The sequence below is a fragment of the Hyla sarda genome, chromosome 1 (genome assembly GCF_029499605.1).
Source record: "Hyla sarda isolate aHylSar1 chromosome 1, aHylSar1.hap1, whole genome shotgun sequence".
In the NCBI taxonomy this organism is placed as follows: domain Eukaryota; kingdom Metazoa; phylum Chordata; class Amphibia; order Anura; family Hylidae; genus Hyla; species Hyla sarda.
The window spans coordinates 109,932,934-109,949,949 of NC_079189.1; the positions used below are offsets into that span (position 1 = coordinate 109,932,934).

Here is a 17,016-nt window from a genome sequence, read left to right on the forward strand (position 1 = left end):
GTATATGGATTTCTTGATTAGAGTAAAAGTGAAAAACTGTTCCTTGTGTTTGTTTTTACATTGGTGTTATATTTTAAAGCCTCTCTTTTATTTTCCAAAGTTATATACAAAACTAGATTAATTCCAAATTGCATAGAACAAGGGTGGAGGAATATACAAAGGTATCGGCCATGATTAAACTGATGCAACCATCTTGTTATAGCTGTCATAAAAAGATTTCACACAGATTGTGAAATAGTGAATTGTTGGGTAACCTTGTTTTGGGAAGCATTTTGTCAGATTATGTAAAGCACATACTGTAAGCATGCAGATAGTAGCAAAGTCTAGTGGAATAAGTCTGTATAAAATTGTCTGCATGGATGATAAATACTGTGCATAGATAAAAACTTTAAATGTTTAATATACATGTAAAAAAAAATCCAAGCAATTGCATGAGCGTTTCTAGCTAAGTATATCTCATTTCCACTGGATGTGTAATGTGTCCTTAGTGCTGGACATACAGTGGGGAAAAAAAGTATTTAGTCAGCCACCAATATTTACCAGTATTAAGTCAGCCCACTTAAAAAGATGAGAGAGGCCTGTAATTTTAATCATAGGTATACCTCAACTATGAGAGACATAATGAGAAAAAAAAATCCATAAAATCTCATCTGATTTTTAAAGAATTTATTTTCAAATTGTGGTGGAAAATAAGTATTTGGTCAATAACAAATGTTCATCTCAATACTTTGTTATATACCCTTTGTTGGCAATGACAGAGGTCAAACGTTTTCTGTAAGTCTTCACAAGGTTTTCACACACTATTGCTAGCATGTTGGCCCATTTCTCCATGCAGATCTCCTCTAGAGCAGTTATGTTTTGGGGCTGTTGCTGGGCAACACGGACTTTCAGCTCCCTTCAAAGGTTTTCTATGGGGTTGAGATCTGGAGACTGATTAGGCCACTCCAGGACCTTGAAATGCTTCTGACGAAGCCACTCCTTCGTTACCCGGGTGGTGTGTTTAGGATCATTGTCATGCTGAAAGACTCAGCCACGTTTCATCTTCAATGCCCTTGCTGATGGAAGGAGGTTTTCACTCAAAATTTCATGATACATGGCCTTATTCATTCTTTCCTTTACATGGATCAGTCGTCCTGGTCCCTTAGCAGGAAAACAGCCCCAAAGCATGATGTTTCCATCCCCATGCTTCACAGTAGGTATGGTGTTCCTTGGATCCAACTCAGCATTTTTTCTCCTCCAAACACGACACGTTGAGTGTTTGCCAAAAAGTTCTACTATGGTTTCATCTGACCATATGACATTCTCCCAATACTCTTCTGGATCATCCAAATGCTCTATAGCAAACTTCAGATGGGCCCAGACATGCACTGGCTTAAGCAGGGTGTCACGTATGGCACTGCATGATTTGAGTCCCTGGCGGCATAGTGTGTTACTGATGGTAGACTTTGTTACTTTAGTCCCAGCTCTCTGCAGGTCATTCACTAGGTCCCCACGTATGGTTCTGGGATTTTTGCTCACTGTTCTTGTGATCGGGGTGAGATCTTGTGTGGAGCCCCAGATGGATGGAGATTATCAGTGGTCTTTTATGTCTTCCATTTTGTAATAATTGCTCCCACAGTCGATTTCTTCACACCAAGCTGCTTGCCTATTGTAGATTCAGTCTTCCCAGGCAGGTCTACAATTTTGTTTCTGGTGTCCTTCGACAGCTCTTTGGTCTTGGCCATAGTGGAGTTTGGATTGTGACTGTTTGAGGTTGTGGACAGGTGTCTTTTATACTGATAACAAGTTCAAACAGGTGCCATTAATACAGGTAACAAGTGGAGGACAGAGGAGACTCTTAAAGAAGAAGTTACAGGTCTGTGAGAGCCAGAAATCTTGCTTGTTTGTAGGTGACCAAATACTTATTTTCCAACATAATTTGCAAATAAATTCTTAAAAAAATCAGACAATGTGATTTCATGGATTTTTTTTCTCATTCTGTCTCATAGTTGAGGTATACCTATGATGAAAATTACAGGCCTCTCTCATCATTTTAAGTGGGAGAACTTGCACAATTGGTGGCTGACTAAATACTTTTTTGCCCCACTGTACACCTTCCTTTGAATGGATAGCTGGAAAGACAGACAGGCAGATTCAATGCATTTGAAAAGCATTCAGACCCTTTAGCTTTTTCATATTTTGTTATATTGCTGACTATGTTGCTAAAATTGTGTTTCCCCATGATTCTGCTCTCAGTAACCCATAATGAGAAAAATTGCTGATTGACATAAAGATTTAAGTACCCTGTGCCAGATGCAGCCCCAAAACACAACGGAGCATCCTTAATGCTTCACAGAACGCAGTGTTCTTTTCTTTGTATGCTTCATTTTTGCATATGTGAACATAGAGCTGATGTGACTTGTCAAAAAGCTCAAATTTTCTCTAATCTGTCCAAAGGACACACCACAAAGCTTCTGAGAGAACTGGATCTGTTTGGTGATCTCTTTGGTCTTCATGCTGCTGTTTGTTCAATAATAGAAACAGAATGTGTCGGCAGATAAGAACCATTTGGCCCATCTAGTCTGTAATGCTCTCTAATAAAAATATTGCACTAGTATTAAATTGAAGATAGGTGGACCCTTTTCACTAATTATGTGACTTGCAAATGGGATGTCACAGTAAAGAGGGTGAATACATATGCACAAAACATTTTTCAGGTATTTATCTGTAAATAATTTTGAAAACCAATAATAGATTTTTTTGTGTTTGGTCCTTGACATAAAATCAATCAGAAATAAATTTGAATCTGTGATAATACCATGACAAGATATAGAAAAGACTAAAGGGGTGAATATGTGGGCAAGGCATTGTTGATAGATAGCCAAACAATTGTGAATTCTCAAACCTGTATTTTTCTTTTATTGCAGGAAAAAGAGCAAAAGCAGAAAAAGAGGAAAAAGTAAAACAAGAGAAGGTGTGTATTTGATTGCTCTCCTAGAAGCATTATTAAAGGCATATGTACCATAAAGGCAGCTGCCATGGCTACTAAGGGGCTTGTGGTGATATGCTTGCTAGAGAGTTAGACCAGCACACCATAGGAATTTATACTGGCTTGAGACCCTAACATGATAATGGGTCTGTTCTACAACAAAAGGGCTACGAGATTTTGCCGACAAGCCAGTCTAAAGCCGATCACAGTTTCAAATACTATTATAAATGTCTACAATGATAGGTGTATGGATCGACCATAGATCTGCTGAATGATTTGCGCTAATGGCGTAAGGTATATTGGTGTGATGCTTGTTTAACCCATCATCCCTTCTGTATGCATGGGACATACCTTCATTGGACTCACCCCTCCAGAAAAGCTACAATATTTCTAAACAAGTGGGGGCACGTCTGAACACAGGACCGTACTATATCTCTCAAGGGCTGCAAAAAGAAGGCATAGTGGTCCACAGTGTGAACTAGCACCATCTAAGAGGGTGACCTAATTAGATTTTTGTTGTTTTTCCCTTTCTTTATGTATACCACTGAATACAATGAAAATGTTTACCCACTGCAATAATATGTTAAAATGCTAGCTGTCATGTTGGCTACAATGCCACATACTGAAATGTAAAAGTATGACTTTAGGAAAACTATGCGAAACTCGTTTTAACATATGGCGTTTCGCTATGATTCACTGATAGAGTGCAGACAGTATTTTTTTTATTTTTTATTGCTTAGGTTCTTTTTATATCTGAAAATAAACAGCAAAAATATGTATACATGGCTTGGGGCTTTTGTTAAATCAGTTCCAATAGGCAGAACTTTCTATGTCATACCAACAATTTAGCATTTATATTTCCTGTAAAAAAAAACTATGTAACTGGATTCCTACCACATGACCACTAGTCTGTGCAAGTTGCAATGGGTTCTTATTTAGCGAGTATCATTTTCACATTAAATTTGGAAATTGAATAGTGACACATGTTTGTTTCAGATCCAGGACATACTCTTCATGTGACATCAGACAGTTTTTTTTGCATATGTCTCGCAATGAGACCTTTAATGACAGCTATTAGAAGTCATATTTTTGACACATTTAGATGTTTTTGGAGTATCAGTACTAGTAATATTTTACTAGTTTAAAATATTTAAGTGGAAATCTAGAACCTATTTAATTTTCATTACAAATATTTATATTTAAAGGGAACTTGTCATCAGTTTCATGCTGCCTGAACCACAAGCTGTCGGACGGTCCCTGGTGGCTTCTCCCTGCCCCATCAACCTTCATTTATATATCTCACCCTGTTCGAGTATAAGGAAAGATCTATGAATCAAGGCTAACAAAGTGGGGAGAAGCCACTGGTGACTGATAACTTGTGGTTCATGTAGCATTACAGTCAACACAGGTTCTTTTTACAAATATAAAAGACAATGAGTGGTCTTCGATCAATCTACGTGGCTGCCATATTGGAGTGTCAGCCTGTTGTGTGTACTATTATTAACGTAAAACCTGATTTCACAAATATAATTAATTCTTAAAGGGAAAGAAAGAAAGTTAGGCACATTCTCAGTCTCATTTGGAAGTCTTTATATATGCTGAAGAACCAGTAGTAATTTGTTGAAATTTGCCTGCCCAAATGTATACCGTCCTCTGTTAGTATGCACATATAATAGCTTAAAGAAGGCCATAGTACATTAACTCATATCATTATTTGTGTTTGATACAGAATGAACAGAGCCAGACACCGGTGCGATCTTTGAATGGGGCGTGTACACTTACCTCTCCATATGCATTCATGTATTCTACAATAAAAGCAGAAGTGGACAGTACTGTAAATATTCAAGGTAGGGCATTCCACATCATACTGTAATCATACAATCATACTGTAATCATATATATATAGAAAGGCAAGTATATACATAAACTGACCTTTGTTATATACCATTTTTCACTACATTTAACAAATACTTTTATTTAAAGCCTGCTGTATCCACTTAGATACCTTAGATACCCCAGTTATAGGTAACTAAAGTATTCTTCTGTCTATAGCAAAAGTTAGGTGGGATTACTGCATATCTGATCCATGTTGAGAACATTGCAGTAGGATCTAAATTAAATGAAAAGGGGAAGAAAGGATCTAGAGCTATTTAGGGATGTGGAATTCCTATAGCCCGACGCCTGGGACATGCAGTTCCGGGCGCCGGGCAGGTGAATTTCATCGGCCCTTAGCCCGGCTTTGCACAAGCAGGGCGGGACCTGACAAGCGCTGCGGCGCTCTGCAGTCTGTATGGAGCGGGCACCGGACTCCTGCCCGCTCCATACTCTGCAGCCCCCCGGCTTTGGAAACTTGCGTCCTCTGAAGGCAGTGCAGGGGGAGGGGAGCTGTGTACGTCCTCACTCCCCCTGCTTTGCCTTCTTTTTGCAATGCAGACCTGCGGGGGGAGATGAGGGGGCGTGGCTTTTTCTCCCCGTGCAGACCTGTGTCCTCTGCCTTCACTCCCCCCAGCTCTAGCTTCGAATACCTTCGGAGAGCTGAGGGGAGGAGCGGCGCTCAGCAGTATGTATGGAGTGGGCTCCGGACTCCTGCCCGCTCCATACTCTGCAGCCCCCGGCTGTTCTCAGTAGCCGGGGGCCGCTGCTAATAGCCAGCATGCGGTGATCGCCGCGGCTGGCTATTAACCCTTTAGATCGCCGCTGTCAAAGCTGACAGCGGCGTCTGAAGGGACATGTATATGCTCCCTGGTGGGCTAGTGGGGTGGATCGCCCCCCCCCGCACCATGATCGTAGGGGGGCGATCCACTATAGAGGTAGCCGGAGGGCTTACCTCTGTTCCCTGCTGTCCCGTGGCTAGTGCTGGGCGGTATACCGGTATGAACCGGATACCGTTTTTTTTTTCTCCCACGGTATGGATTTTTGCCCATACCGCTATACCGGTCAGGCCCCTCCCCCACCCTCCGAGTCAATAAACAAAATTAAACTTACCCGTAATGGGGTTGGTCCGGGCCATCCATCCTTCCTGTAGTGTCCGGCGGCATTCCGGGTGGAGGGTGAACCGGTCCGGGCTGTCCTTCTTCTCCGGGGGTCCTCTTCTCCACTCCGGGCAGGCTCCGGCCTAGTATGCTGCATAGACGCCGCTACGTCCGTGATGTCAGGTGCGTCGCTGCTTACAGACGTTACTGCACAGCGGCGTCTATGCAGCGTTACTAGGCCCGAGCCTGCCCATAGTGGAGAAGAGGACCCCGGAGAAGAAGGACAGCCCGGACAGGTTCACCCTCCACCCGGAATGCCGCCGGACACTACAGGAAGGATGGATGGCCCGGCTCACCCTCCCCGGACGGTCCCTGCAGCAACTGGGAAGGTGAGTCAGGGTTCTGGGATGGACAGGGATCTGTATAATATACTATACCTACAGTAGGCCCTCCAGCTGTTGAGGCCCTCCAGCTGTTGCAAAACTACAACTCCCAGCATGCCCGGACAGCCAACGGCTGTCCGGGCATACTGGGAGTAGTAGTTTTGCAACAGCTGGAGGCACCCCTAGTTGGGAAACACTGACCTATACTATACATTACTATATAGTCCAACATGCTGGGACTTGTAGTTTTGCAACAGCTGGAGGCACCCTGGTTGGGAAACACTGACCTATACTATATACTACTATATAGTCCAACATGCTGGGAGTTGTAGTTTTGCAACAGCTGGAGGCTGTAGGGTTGTTTGTTACATCTATTTAAAAGGGTATTCCACTGCCCCAGTGTTCAGATCATTTAGTTCCAAAAGCCCATTTAGTTCCGCTACGCCACCTCAATGCAAGTCTCAATGTAAAAAAAAATAAAAATACAGTGAAATACAGTGATACTTTAGAAAAATACCGTGATACTCATTTTTGGTCCTATCTCCCAGCACTAACCGTGGCTCTCTCATTGATAGATCCTGGCTGGACCAGGCTCTATCAATGGATCACAGAGCAAACAGATCATTTGAGTTCAATATAATCTATTCATCTGTATGAGGAATCTGATTCCTCCTAAAAGTCTAATAAAGTGTAAAAAAAAAAAAAAAAGTTTTAAAAAACACACATTAACCCCTTTTATGTTAAAAGTTCAAATCACCCCCTTTTCCTATATAAAAACATGTAAACATAATAAAAATAAACATATTTGGTATCTCTTTGTGCGTAATTGTATGACCTATTAAAATATAACATTATGTATCCTGTACAGTAAATGTAGCAAAAATACCAAACCACAGAATTACAATTTTTATAATATCCCCAGAAAAAAAATTAAAAAGCGATTAAAAAGTCAGATCAATACCAAAATGGTACCGATACAAAAAATGATTATGGCGCAAAAAATTAGCCCTCATACAGCCTGGTATGTGAAAAAGAAAAAAAAAAAGTTACAGGGGTCAAAAAATGGCAATTAAAACAATTTGAAAAAGTTCTGAATTTTTTTTACAATTAGTAAATCATGACGTAAATTATACAAATCTGGTATTGCTGTAATCAGGCGGCCTAAAGTACTCCTTCACATGTTGGATATGAGCTGATATGTACTATATGCATTCAGTGTTATAAAATATATCTTTGATTCTTGTTGTTCAAATGTCTATTTCTTTACTGCAGTTGAAGGACCGACATACAACACTTACAACATTAATGTGGTGGAAGATTTGATTGTCTCCAATCCCCCTGACGTTTGTCAGGTTGTTGAAGTGATGACAGAAAGTGATGAGCAGCCTACTGTCCGGCCACAACATTACCCCCTGCAGATCTCTCCAGTATCTTCATGTGCAGGTTAGATACTCTCAGTGTGATCAATGCCAGAAGGATACATGTGATAAGATTCACCAGTATTCATAAAATACTGCTGCAGTGTTATTGCTTTACCATGTGAATTCTGCCACTAGTGGTATAAGCAAAACAAAATGATATGGCCCACTGTATAAATGGACGCTCATGATATAAAGCAGTGTTTAGTGTTTGTCTGCACGGGTGTTGCTCTTGGAATAAGTAGAAAAAAGCAGCTGAATTGAGCTAACCCTATTTAGGTGCCCATGCAGCAATGACAATTGTAGTATTAAAGGGGATATCCAGGATGTTTTTTTTCCATTCTGCTCATGCTGCAACAACAAAAATAATAAACTTTACCTTACCTCCCACCCTCCCCTGGTACCGTTGATAATAGTCTTCTTTGGCCCAGGTCGTCTTCCGCATTTTGGGGCTGACCCCTCACACTGCGATGTCCTGCCTTGGCCGGTGATACACTGAGCAGCAGTGTGATGTTACCGGGCCCGTTGCATTACACTGCCACCCAGATTATGTTTGTTTGTGCCCTATTCTGTGTATATTCAGTCACAGCACTTTAGTTGCAGAACTTTGTGTTGCTGTCTAGATGTGCCGGGATTACGGTCACACCCAGGCCTTGGAGTCAGAAGAGGCCCAAAAGGTCCCTCTGTCCTACATGAGGACAGATGCTATAAATAATGCATTCTAGTGTGGGGGCCCTGTTACATATCTTTCATTGGGGCCCAGACACTTCATTACTCCTTTACATTCAAATGTAGTAGAATTCGAGAATGGAGTTTACTGGAGTCTCTGCTGGGGCTATTTCATCTGCCATTCTGAGATTTATGTTTAACAGGGAATTCTCTTCTTGTACCATGGTAACCAACTGAGCATTTGTCATCCTAAACTAGACCTTTGAGAACACAAATTGATTTTTGTAGCTGATGTTCAACCCATCATGATGTTCACTTCTGTGTGGTAGACTTGTTTACCGAAAGATACGAGCAAATAAAATCCAAAAATGACACTAGAGTGTAATGTATGTGCAACAGTTGTGTAAGTTTAAGTGTTAACTCAAAAGTTCAGCACTAATGCTCATCTAATGGAATATTGAATATTACATAGATTTAGCAGAGTAGAATGTGTCATTTTAAATTCTTTTGGGCTGCCTTGTTCATGTATTGTAGTGATGTATTTTATTACATTATGGGTTTTGTCAAATGATATAAGCTGCAATTGAAGTTCAATAGAGAAATACTGGCTGAATGTTTTCTTTACCATGACTGAACGTGTGTGGCTTATACAGAGGCAAGAAGTTAGTGGATGCCAGATATGTCCAGCACTGTTTATTTCCCTAAGTATCAGTAAAGAAAATAAACCATCATGGTCAGTTGTCCTTTACCCTGAAAATAGCAGGCACTGTCTGTCAGCACTAATCCACATTACATTTTTAACTTACTTAAAGGGGTACTCCTGTGGAAAACCTTTTTTTTTTAAATCAACTGGTGCCAGAAAGTTAAACAGATTTGTAAATCACTTCTATTAAAAAATCTTAATCCTTCCAGTACCTTTTAGGGGCTATATACTAAAGAGAAATCCAAAAAAGAAGAAATGCATTTCCTCTGATGTCATGACCACAGTGCTCTCTGCTGACCTCTGCTCTCCATTTTAGGAACTGTCCAGAGCAGGAGAAAATCCCCATAGCAAACATATGCTGCTCTGGACAGTTCCTAAAATGGACAGCAGAGGTCAGCAGAGAGCACTGTGGTCAGGACATCAGAGGAAATTCATTTCTTTTTTGGATTTCTCTTTAGTATACAGCCCCTAAAAAGTACTGGAATGATTAAAGGAAATCTGTCATCAGAATCACCCGCACTAAACCTGTTACACAGGCTTGTAGTGCGGGTGATCCTGATTAAAACGCTCCTTACCTGGTTAAAAATGGTTCAGTGGTTCTTAAGATATCTTTATTTTTAGTTTTCTGTTATTCCCTGGCTTGGGACTCAGTGGGAGGTGTTATCATCTCGGACTCGGCCACACGTCATTCTAGCTGGGCGGAGCTGCCGCCCGGCTCATGAATATTCATGAACTTATCCTCGCGGCCCTCCCCACCAGACCTAGAAAAAGGAGTTAGACTACGAGGATAAGGTCATGAATATTCATGAGCTGGGCGGCAGCTCCGCCCAGCTATAATGACGTATAGCCGAGTCCCAGATGATAAGACCTCCCACTGAGTCCCAAGCCAGGGAATAACAGAAAACTAAAAATATAGATATCTGAGGAACCGCTGAACCATTTTTAACCAGGTAAGAAGTGTTTTAATCAGGATCACCCGCACTACAAGCCTGTGTAACAGGTTTAGTGCAGGTGATTCTGATGACAGATTTCCTTTAAGATTTTTTAATAGAAGTGATTTACAAATCTGTTTAACTTTCTGGCACCAGTTGATTTAAAAAAAAAAAAAAAAGTTTTCCACGGGAGTACCTCTTTAAGGCTGTGTTAACATGTGTGACCAATGCTCCAGTGTTTTTTCGGTTCATTTGTTCCATCTGGGTGCAGAACAACAAGACAATCGAGCAGGCTGCATGATTGACACCAACAGATCCAGATGGACTCCATTACCTTTAAAGGGGTACTCCAGTGGAAAACTGGTGCCAGAAAGTTAAACAGATTTGTAAATTACATCTATTTAAAAAATCTTAATCCTTCCTGTACTTATTAGCTGCTAATTACTACAGAGGAAATTATTTTCTTTTTGGAACACAGAGCTCTCTGCTGACATCACAAACACAGTGCTCTCTGCTGACATCTCTGTCCATTTTAGGAACTGTCCAGAGCAGCATATGTTTGCTATGGGGATTTTCCCCTACTCTGGACAGTTCTTAAAATGGACAGAGATGTCAGCAGAGAGCTCTGTGTTCCAAAAAGAAAATAATTTCCTCTGTAGTAATCAGCAGCTAATAAGTACTGGAAGGATTAAGATTTTTTTAATAGAAGTAATTTACAAATCTTGATAGAAGAAATGAAGAAAAAGTCGGCAACTCACCAGCGCTGGTTCATGTGAGGTTTTCCTTTATTGTGGCATACTCACAAGCAATTGCAGGGGAGAGACAGACAAGTGGGGGGGGGGGGGGGGGGGTACAGATGGGCCCGAAGAAGCACGACCATCGTGTGAAACGGTTCCGTTGCCCATCTGTACCCCCCCCCCCCCCCACTTGTCTGTCTCTCAATTGCTTGTGAGTATGCCACAATAAAGGAAAACCTCACATGAACCAGCGCTGGTGAGTTGCCGACTTTTCCTTCATTTTTTCTGTCAAGATTATCTTATTGCATATGTAGTCAGAGCACCACCCGAGTTCTATCCGCAGAAACCGTGACCCCTTACCTCAACCAGCTGCCCGAGCACAGACTTAGCAGTGCCGAGTTTGCCTTCTTCTTTAATTTACAAATCTGTTTAACTTTCTGGTACCAGTTGATAAAAAAAAATAAAAAAAACGTTTTCCACCGGAGTACACCTTTTAGGGGTTCTGTTGGGTTTCTGCATTGGTGTCTGTCATTTGTCTTGTGGACAGATTCTTAGACTAATAGAACCACACATGTAAACATAGCCTTATTGTGAATGGGTCTGACAGATGTATAATAAAATGTAGGACCTTGTTCAGATATCAACAGTGTACATTGTTTTAATTTCATTTTCTCTTTTATTTGCCAGAAAGTGAAACAGATAGTGTACCCAGCGATGAAGAGGGTTTGGTGAGTTTGATTTTTATAGCTTATAAAACTTTTTTATCTGACTGTAATTTTAGTATTTTTTATTTTACCTTCCCTCCTATGAATCTCTTGCTCCTTAAACATATGTTCATTCATTGCTGCTTGCAGCCATCAGTATCTTTGTAACAGCCTCATTCACACAGCAAAGCCAAGTGCATCAAGCCTGAACAGTGTTACTTGGAGTCCCTATGCTTTCATATTAGAGACTTGTGGACACATAGTCGACTGTACCATCATTTTCTTTCTCTTTTTTTCCCTCCTGATACAGTATAGCCCCATTCCCATCTACATATGCCATACTACAGATATGTGTAACAGATCTATAAAATGGCCGTGTGTATAAGCCTACTCAACAACATGCAGTGACCCCTCGACCTACAATGGCCCCGACATACGATAATTTCAACATGCGATGGCCTCTCAGAGGCAGCATCAACATACGATGCTTTTGTATGTCGGGCCATCGCATAAACGGCTATCCGGCTGGTTCAGCTGCCGCCGGATAGTCGTTTACGGTGCCCCTTGCCCTTTGCTGATGATCACTTACCTGTCCTCGGGGCTCCGGCGCGTCCTCTTCGGGATCCTCTGCATCGTCGGCGCTCTCCATCGACGTCATCACGTCGCTGCGCACGCCGTCCCGTCATCCAATAGGAGCAGCGTGTGTAGCAACGTGATGGCGGCGACGGAGAGCACGGATGCCGGGGAAGAAGAGGCCTTACCGGAGCGTCGGAGACATCCCGGGCAGCGGTGACAAGCGGTGACGGTCCGGAGCGGCGGGGACAGGTGAGTACAACTTCCTCTAACAGTGGTCTACAACCTGCAGACCTCCAGATGTTGCAAAACTACAACACCCAGCATGCCCGGACAGCCAACGGCTGTCCGGGCATGCTGGGTGTTGTAGTTTTGCAACATATGGAGGTCTGCAGGTTGTAGACCACTGTCCTATACTTTACATTGCACGGATCCCTCAACATGCGATGGTTTCAACAAACGATGGTCCATTTGGAACGGATTCCCATCGTATGTTGAGGGACCACTGTATATTCCTCCCAAAACTATTTTGCATTCCATTAGAAATGTTTATCAAACAGAATTCTAATGTAGAAGACCTGATATATAAATGAATTAGTGCCAAGTTTGTAAAAGCCTTTTTGAGACCCTGTGTGGGTTAATGTGACAGCTGAATGTTTGCTTTGGGTGGAGTCCTTTTATGAAGGAAAGCAAGACACATGAGATGCAGGTGACTTGCTTACAGATTGCACTACATACCTAGTATAAACACATGCTTTCTTTGCACTATTAAAGGAATAGTCATGCTTATACAGGGCAAATAAAATCAATATGCTACAGGATGAAATAAAACGTGTCATAAATATGTTCATGAGTAGTCAATTTTCACCTCGTAGAATGCAATACTGTGTTTTGTGGGGATGAGCCATAGGTAAATTGCTGTCAATCTGTTAAGCTGTAAAAAAAAAAAAAAAAAAGTCGTTTAACTCGAAACTCTTTTATCTAAGCAAATCTTATGTATATGGCTGCATTTTTTTTTTTTTTGTTTTTTTTTAAATATCCGCTTAAAAAAGCTTTGACTTCAAGGTTGTAGGGTTCTTATGTATCCTAGTAAAACATATGATGAGGTACACCATAAGGTCATCCTTTTAGTGTACATTTAGCCATTGTGGGCACGTTGGTTGGGTTGTGGTGGGAACTGAGCTGTAATAGAAACATGGTGAGGCAAATACTGAATATTGCACTAATCAGGGTTACACCCAGCCTACTGTATCATTGGGGTACTAATCTACATTTCCTGAACATCTCATTTTGTCAGAAATAATCCCTTAAGACAACTTACAACTGGTATTTTTATAGTGTGTTTTTAATGCTTTTGTGTGCTGTCATTTATTTGTGGGGGACGCAGGATGTGCCTGCGTAGAGTTGACTGTCCATGCTTGTAGTGCTCTCTGTTATAGATTATAGGAGTTATGACATACTCGGGTGTTACTGTCATAAACTGTATATATGAAGAGAGATTCACGCCCATGGGAGTGATAATATTTGACAATGTAGCCCTCAGACCTGATGAGGCTGTGCTCCTTTGGCCAAGTTAATCTAAGGGGGCATTTATACTAGATTTGAACACTGTTTAATAGCTACTTCTATTTACCAAAAAAGGAATGGATCTCAGCAGAGGAAACAAATGACATGTTTTCTGCTGGAAGGCTTCTCTGTGCTGTCTCTTGCTTGTGTTTATTATCAGTCACACTCATAGAGAAGATACCAGCTTCTCCTCCCTATTTTGAACCCAGATTTTTGTTAAACAAATTTCACTTGAATCCTGTATACATCACTCATCTGGTTTATTTTTTTGGGGAAAGCCATGGAAGTCTTAAATTACATGAAATATAATTCCAACCTTTTAGGATATGATAAATCTATTTTTCCTTGCACAGATCTCCCTATTTGCCTTAGCTAGAACTATTTTGATGGCTATGCTTGCATTTTTTTTGCAGTAGAAAGAGAGGGATAAGCAGGTGCAAGATACCTCAAGCTGGACAAAGCATTGTGCATATAAGAATCCAATATGTAACTTATAGCATAGTAACATAGTTCATAAGGTGGAAAAAAGACCAGGGTCCATCAAGTTCAACCTATAACCCTAATGAGTCCATATTGAGTTGACCCAAAGGAAGGCAAAAAAAAAAAAAACCCTCATACTAGAGGTAAAAATTCCTTCCCGACTCTAAATATGGCAGTCAGAATAAATCCCTGGATCAACGTTCTGTCCCTATAAATCTAATATACATAACCAGCGATGTTATTATTCTCCAAAAATGCATCCAGACCCGTTTTGAACTCTTTTACAGAGTTCACCATGACCACCTCCTCCGGCAGAGAATTCCACAGTCTCACTGCTCTTACAGTAAAGAACCTCCGTCTGTGCTGGTGTAGAAACCTTCTTTCCTCTAAACGTAGAGGATGCCCCCTTGTTATAGATACAGTCCTGGGTATAAATAGATCATGGGAGAGATCTCTGTACTGCCCTGGATATATTTATACATAGTTATTAGGTCTCCCCTAAGTCTTCTTTTTTCTAAACTAAATAACCCTAATTCTGATAATCTTTCTGGGTACTGTAGTCCTCCCATTCCCAGTATTACTCTGGTTGCCGTCTTTGAACCCTCTCCAGCTCCACTATATCTTTCTTGTACACTGGTGCCCAGTACTGTACACAGTATTCTATGTGTGGTCTGACTAGTGATTTGTACAGCGGTAGAATTATTTCCTTCTCGTGGGCATCTATCCCCCTATTGATGTACCCCATGATTTTATTTGGCTTGGCAGCAGCTGCCTGAAACTGGTCACTACAGCTAAATTTACTATTAACTAAGACTCCCAAGTCCTTTTCCACGTCAGTCATCCCAAGTGTGCTCCCATATGTCCTACCTTTTTTACACCAACAGCAGTGATTGGGGGAGAATGAGACTACTCCTATGTTAGATTGTTGGTAGATCTTATTGACATTGGTGACATCGCTTGATCATTGTTTCCAGGTAAAGTTATCCATACATTATATGACACTGTTACTGAAGAGCCCAAGGGTCTCCACCAGCCTTGATCCAGACCCTGGTCATAAAGAGGTTTCATTATATATGGTATATATGTTAGGTTCTTCACTCCATTGACAAGCTGTGCACCTGATAACAAAAGTATACTGTAGCCAAAGCGTAGACTGTCTCAAATATATGGCTTACTGAAGCTGTGATATTATTATTAGGTGTAGTATTAATAGTTGGCATTTAATCATTGTTTAGAAAAACAACTATCTGAATCCATACTGTGGGGCTGTATTTTTTTTCTCTTTGGGCATCCATACTACATACTGACAACACCTTTTTAATTTTATCTTTTAGAGTCGGTTGCAGAGCCATCATAAGATTGTTGAAAATAAAGAATGTGTACAGACAACAAGCCCAAGAGCTTTCTACAATCTCCCTGGAATGGCAACATTTGTAACATCCAATAAACCTGACCTCCAGGTTACTATAAAGGAGGAGAAATGTCCTGTGCCCTATAATGCATCGTGGCCAATTTTCCCAGATGGGAACTCTTATACGCATACAGCCAGCATCTCGACATTAACCAGCACTCGGAAGGACCATGAAACCAGAGCTACTGTAATTAAGAAAACATCAGATGTCACTCAGTCAGGACTTAAGACATTCTAAAGTGGACTTATGTTGTGAATAGTTTTATTTTTTTTATGTTTGGGAGAGTTTAAAAAAAGAAAAAGTGTCATAGAATTGAGTTCCCATCTGTCTGCCTTGGGTGCCGTTTAGTTTAAAAAGTAAAAAGAAAGCAACCCACCAGTGAGTGAAGAAAGTGGTTTTGGACACTTAAGGCTTTCTCAGGAGCAAGGCCTGCTAAAAGGTCTAAAAGGCAAACTGAAAACAGGACCAAGACTGCGAGTCAACATACCAATGGCCTTAGTTTGGACTAGGGGAATAAGATATCGATAGAATATATTCATTTTCTTAAAAGAAACATACATCTATATTGTAAATATGTATATTATATGCAGCAGTTATAGCACATTTGCATTTCGCTTGTGCACCTTAAAAAAAAACAAGCACTTACGCAGGAAACATGGCTATCTATAGTACTGCTGTAAATTCTATTTAGAACATAGCCATTTATAGCCCTGGCTGGTCATATCAAGGGCCTTGTGTACAGAACCTACTGGAAACAAAAAGTTAAGGTGTCGAAAGTAGTCACCCTATAGGTGGCTATGGGCACTGCTTCAGATTTCATACATGAGGCCCAATGACCATACTTGCTTCCTATAAAAGTGAATGGTATGTGTGCTGTAAATTAAAAATGACAGTTTTATGATAAAATTAATATTAAAATAAACTTATTTTATGGATTTGCTTATACCTGAGGTACAATAGGAATTTAGGTATCTTCACAGTTCTTCTATCCTCCCTTCAAACGTTAATATTATGCAAATTAGAAAATATATAACTAATATCTCCCAATTTTTTATTGTTTTATACAGGGAATATTTAATTTGAAATCTAAAATGAATATAATTGTTTTTTTTATCTTTTTATACAACAGATTTATTATATGATTCAGTTTCCTGTTTGTGAGCAGAATGTCAGTTTCCAGGCACATTTCTTAATTTTTGTTTTCTTACATGAAACTGATTTATCGAACTTATATGTAGAATGCAAATTATCCTGTGGATTGAGAAATAAATATTATTTGCAGTTTTGTTTGCTAAAGCCTTCAATCCTTTGTCTTTGAGGGTATTTTTTTTTAATTGGGGGGGGGGGGGTTAAAAAAGAGAAACTTGAATGTCCGTGTGCATATTATGTGGAAGAATGCACATTTAGTAAAGAAAAGCACAGGCTGACATATGAATACTTTACTAGACAAATATGAAATTTTCTAACCTATGCATCAATATTCTTGTACCTTTACAATT

The 17,016-nt window shown here is 40.5% G+C and overlaps 1 protein-coding gene across 6 annotated transcripts in view; it reads left to right on the plus strand.

Annotated features, from left to right (window-relative positions):
- IRF2 (interferon regulatory factor 2) overlaps nucleotides 1-16,813 on the plus strand; it is a 195,274-nt gene extending 178,461 nt beyond the window's left edge. For all 6 annotated transcript variants that reach the window (XM_056560137.1, XM_056560134.1, XM_056560131.1 and 3 more), the window contains 5 exons: nucleotides 2,907-2,953; nucleotides 4,698-4,815; nucleotides 7,596-7,766; nucleotides 11,470-11,510; nucleotides 15,440-16,813. In XM_056560137.1, coding sequence (XP_056416112.1) covers nucleotides 2,907-2,953; nucleotides 4,698-4,815; nucleotides 7,596-7,766; nucleotides 11,470-11,510; nucleotides 15,440-15,754 — 692 coding nt within the window. In that variant the 3' untranslated portion in view covers nucleotides 15,755-16,813. The remainder of the gene's footprint in view (nucleotides 1-2,906; nucleotides 2,954-4,697; nucleotides 4,816-7,595; nucleotides 7,767-11,469; nucleotides 11,511-15,439) is intronic.
- Nucleotides 16,814-17,016: the final 203 nt, after the last annotated feature.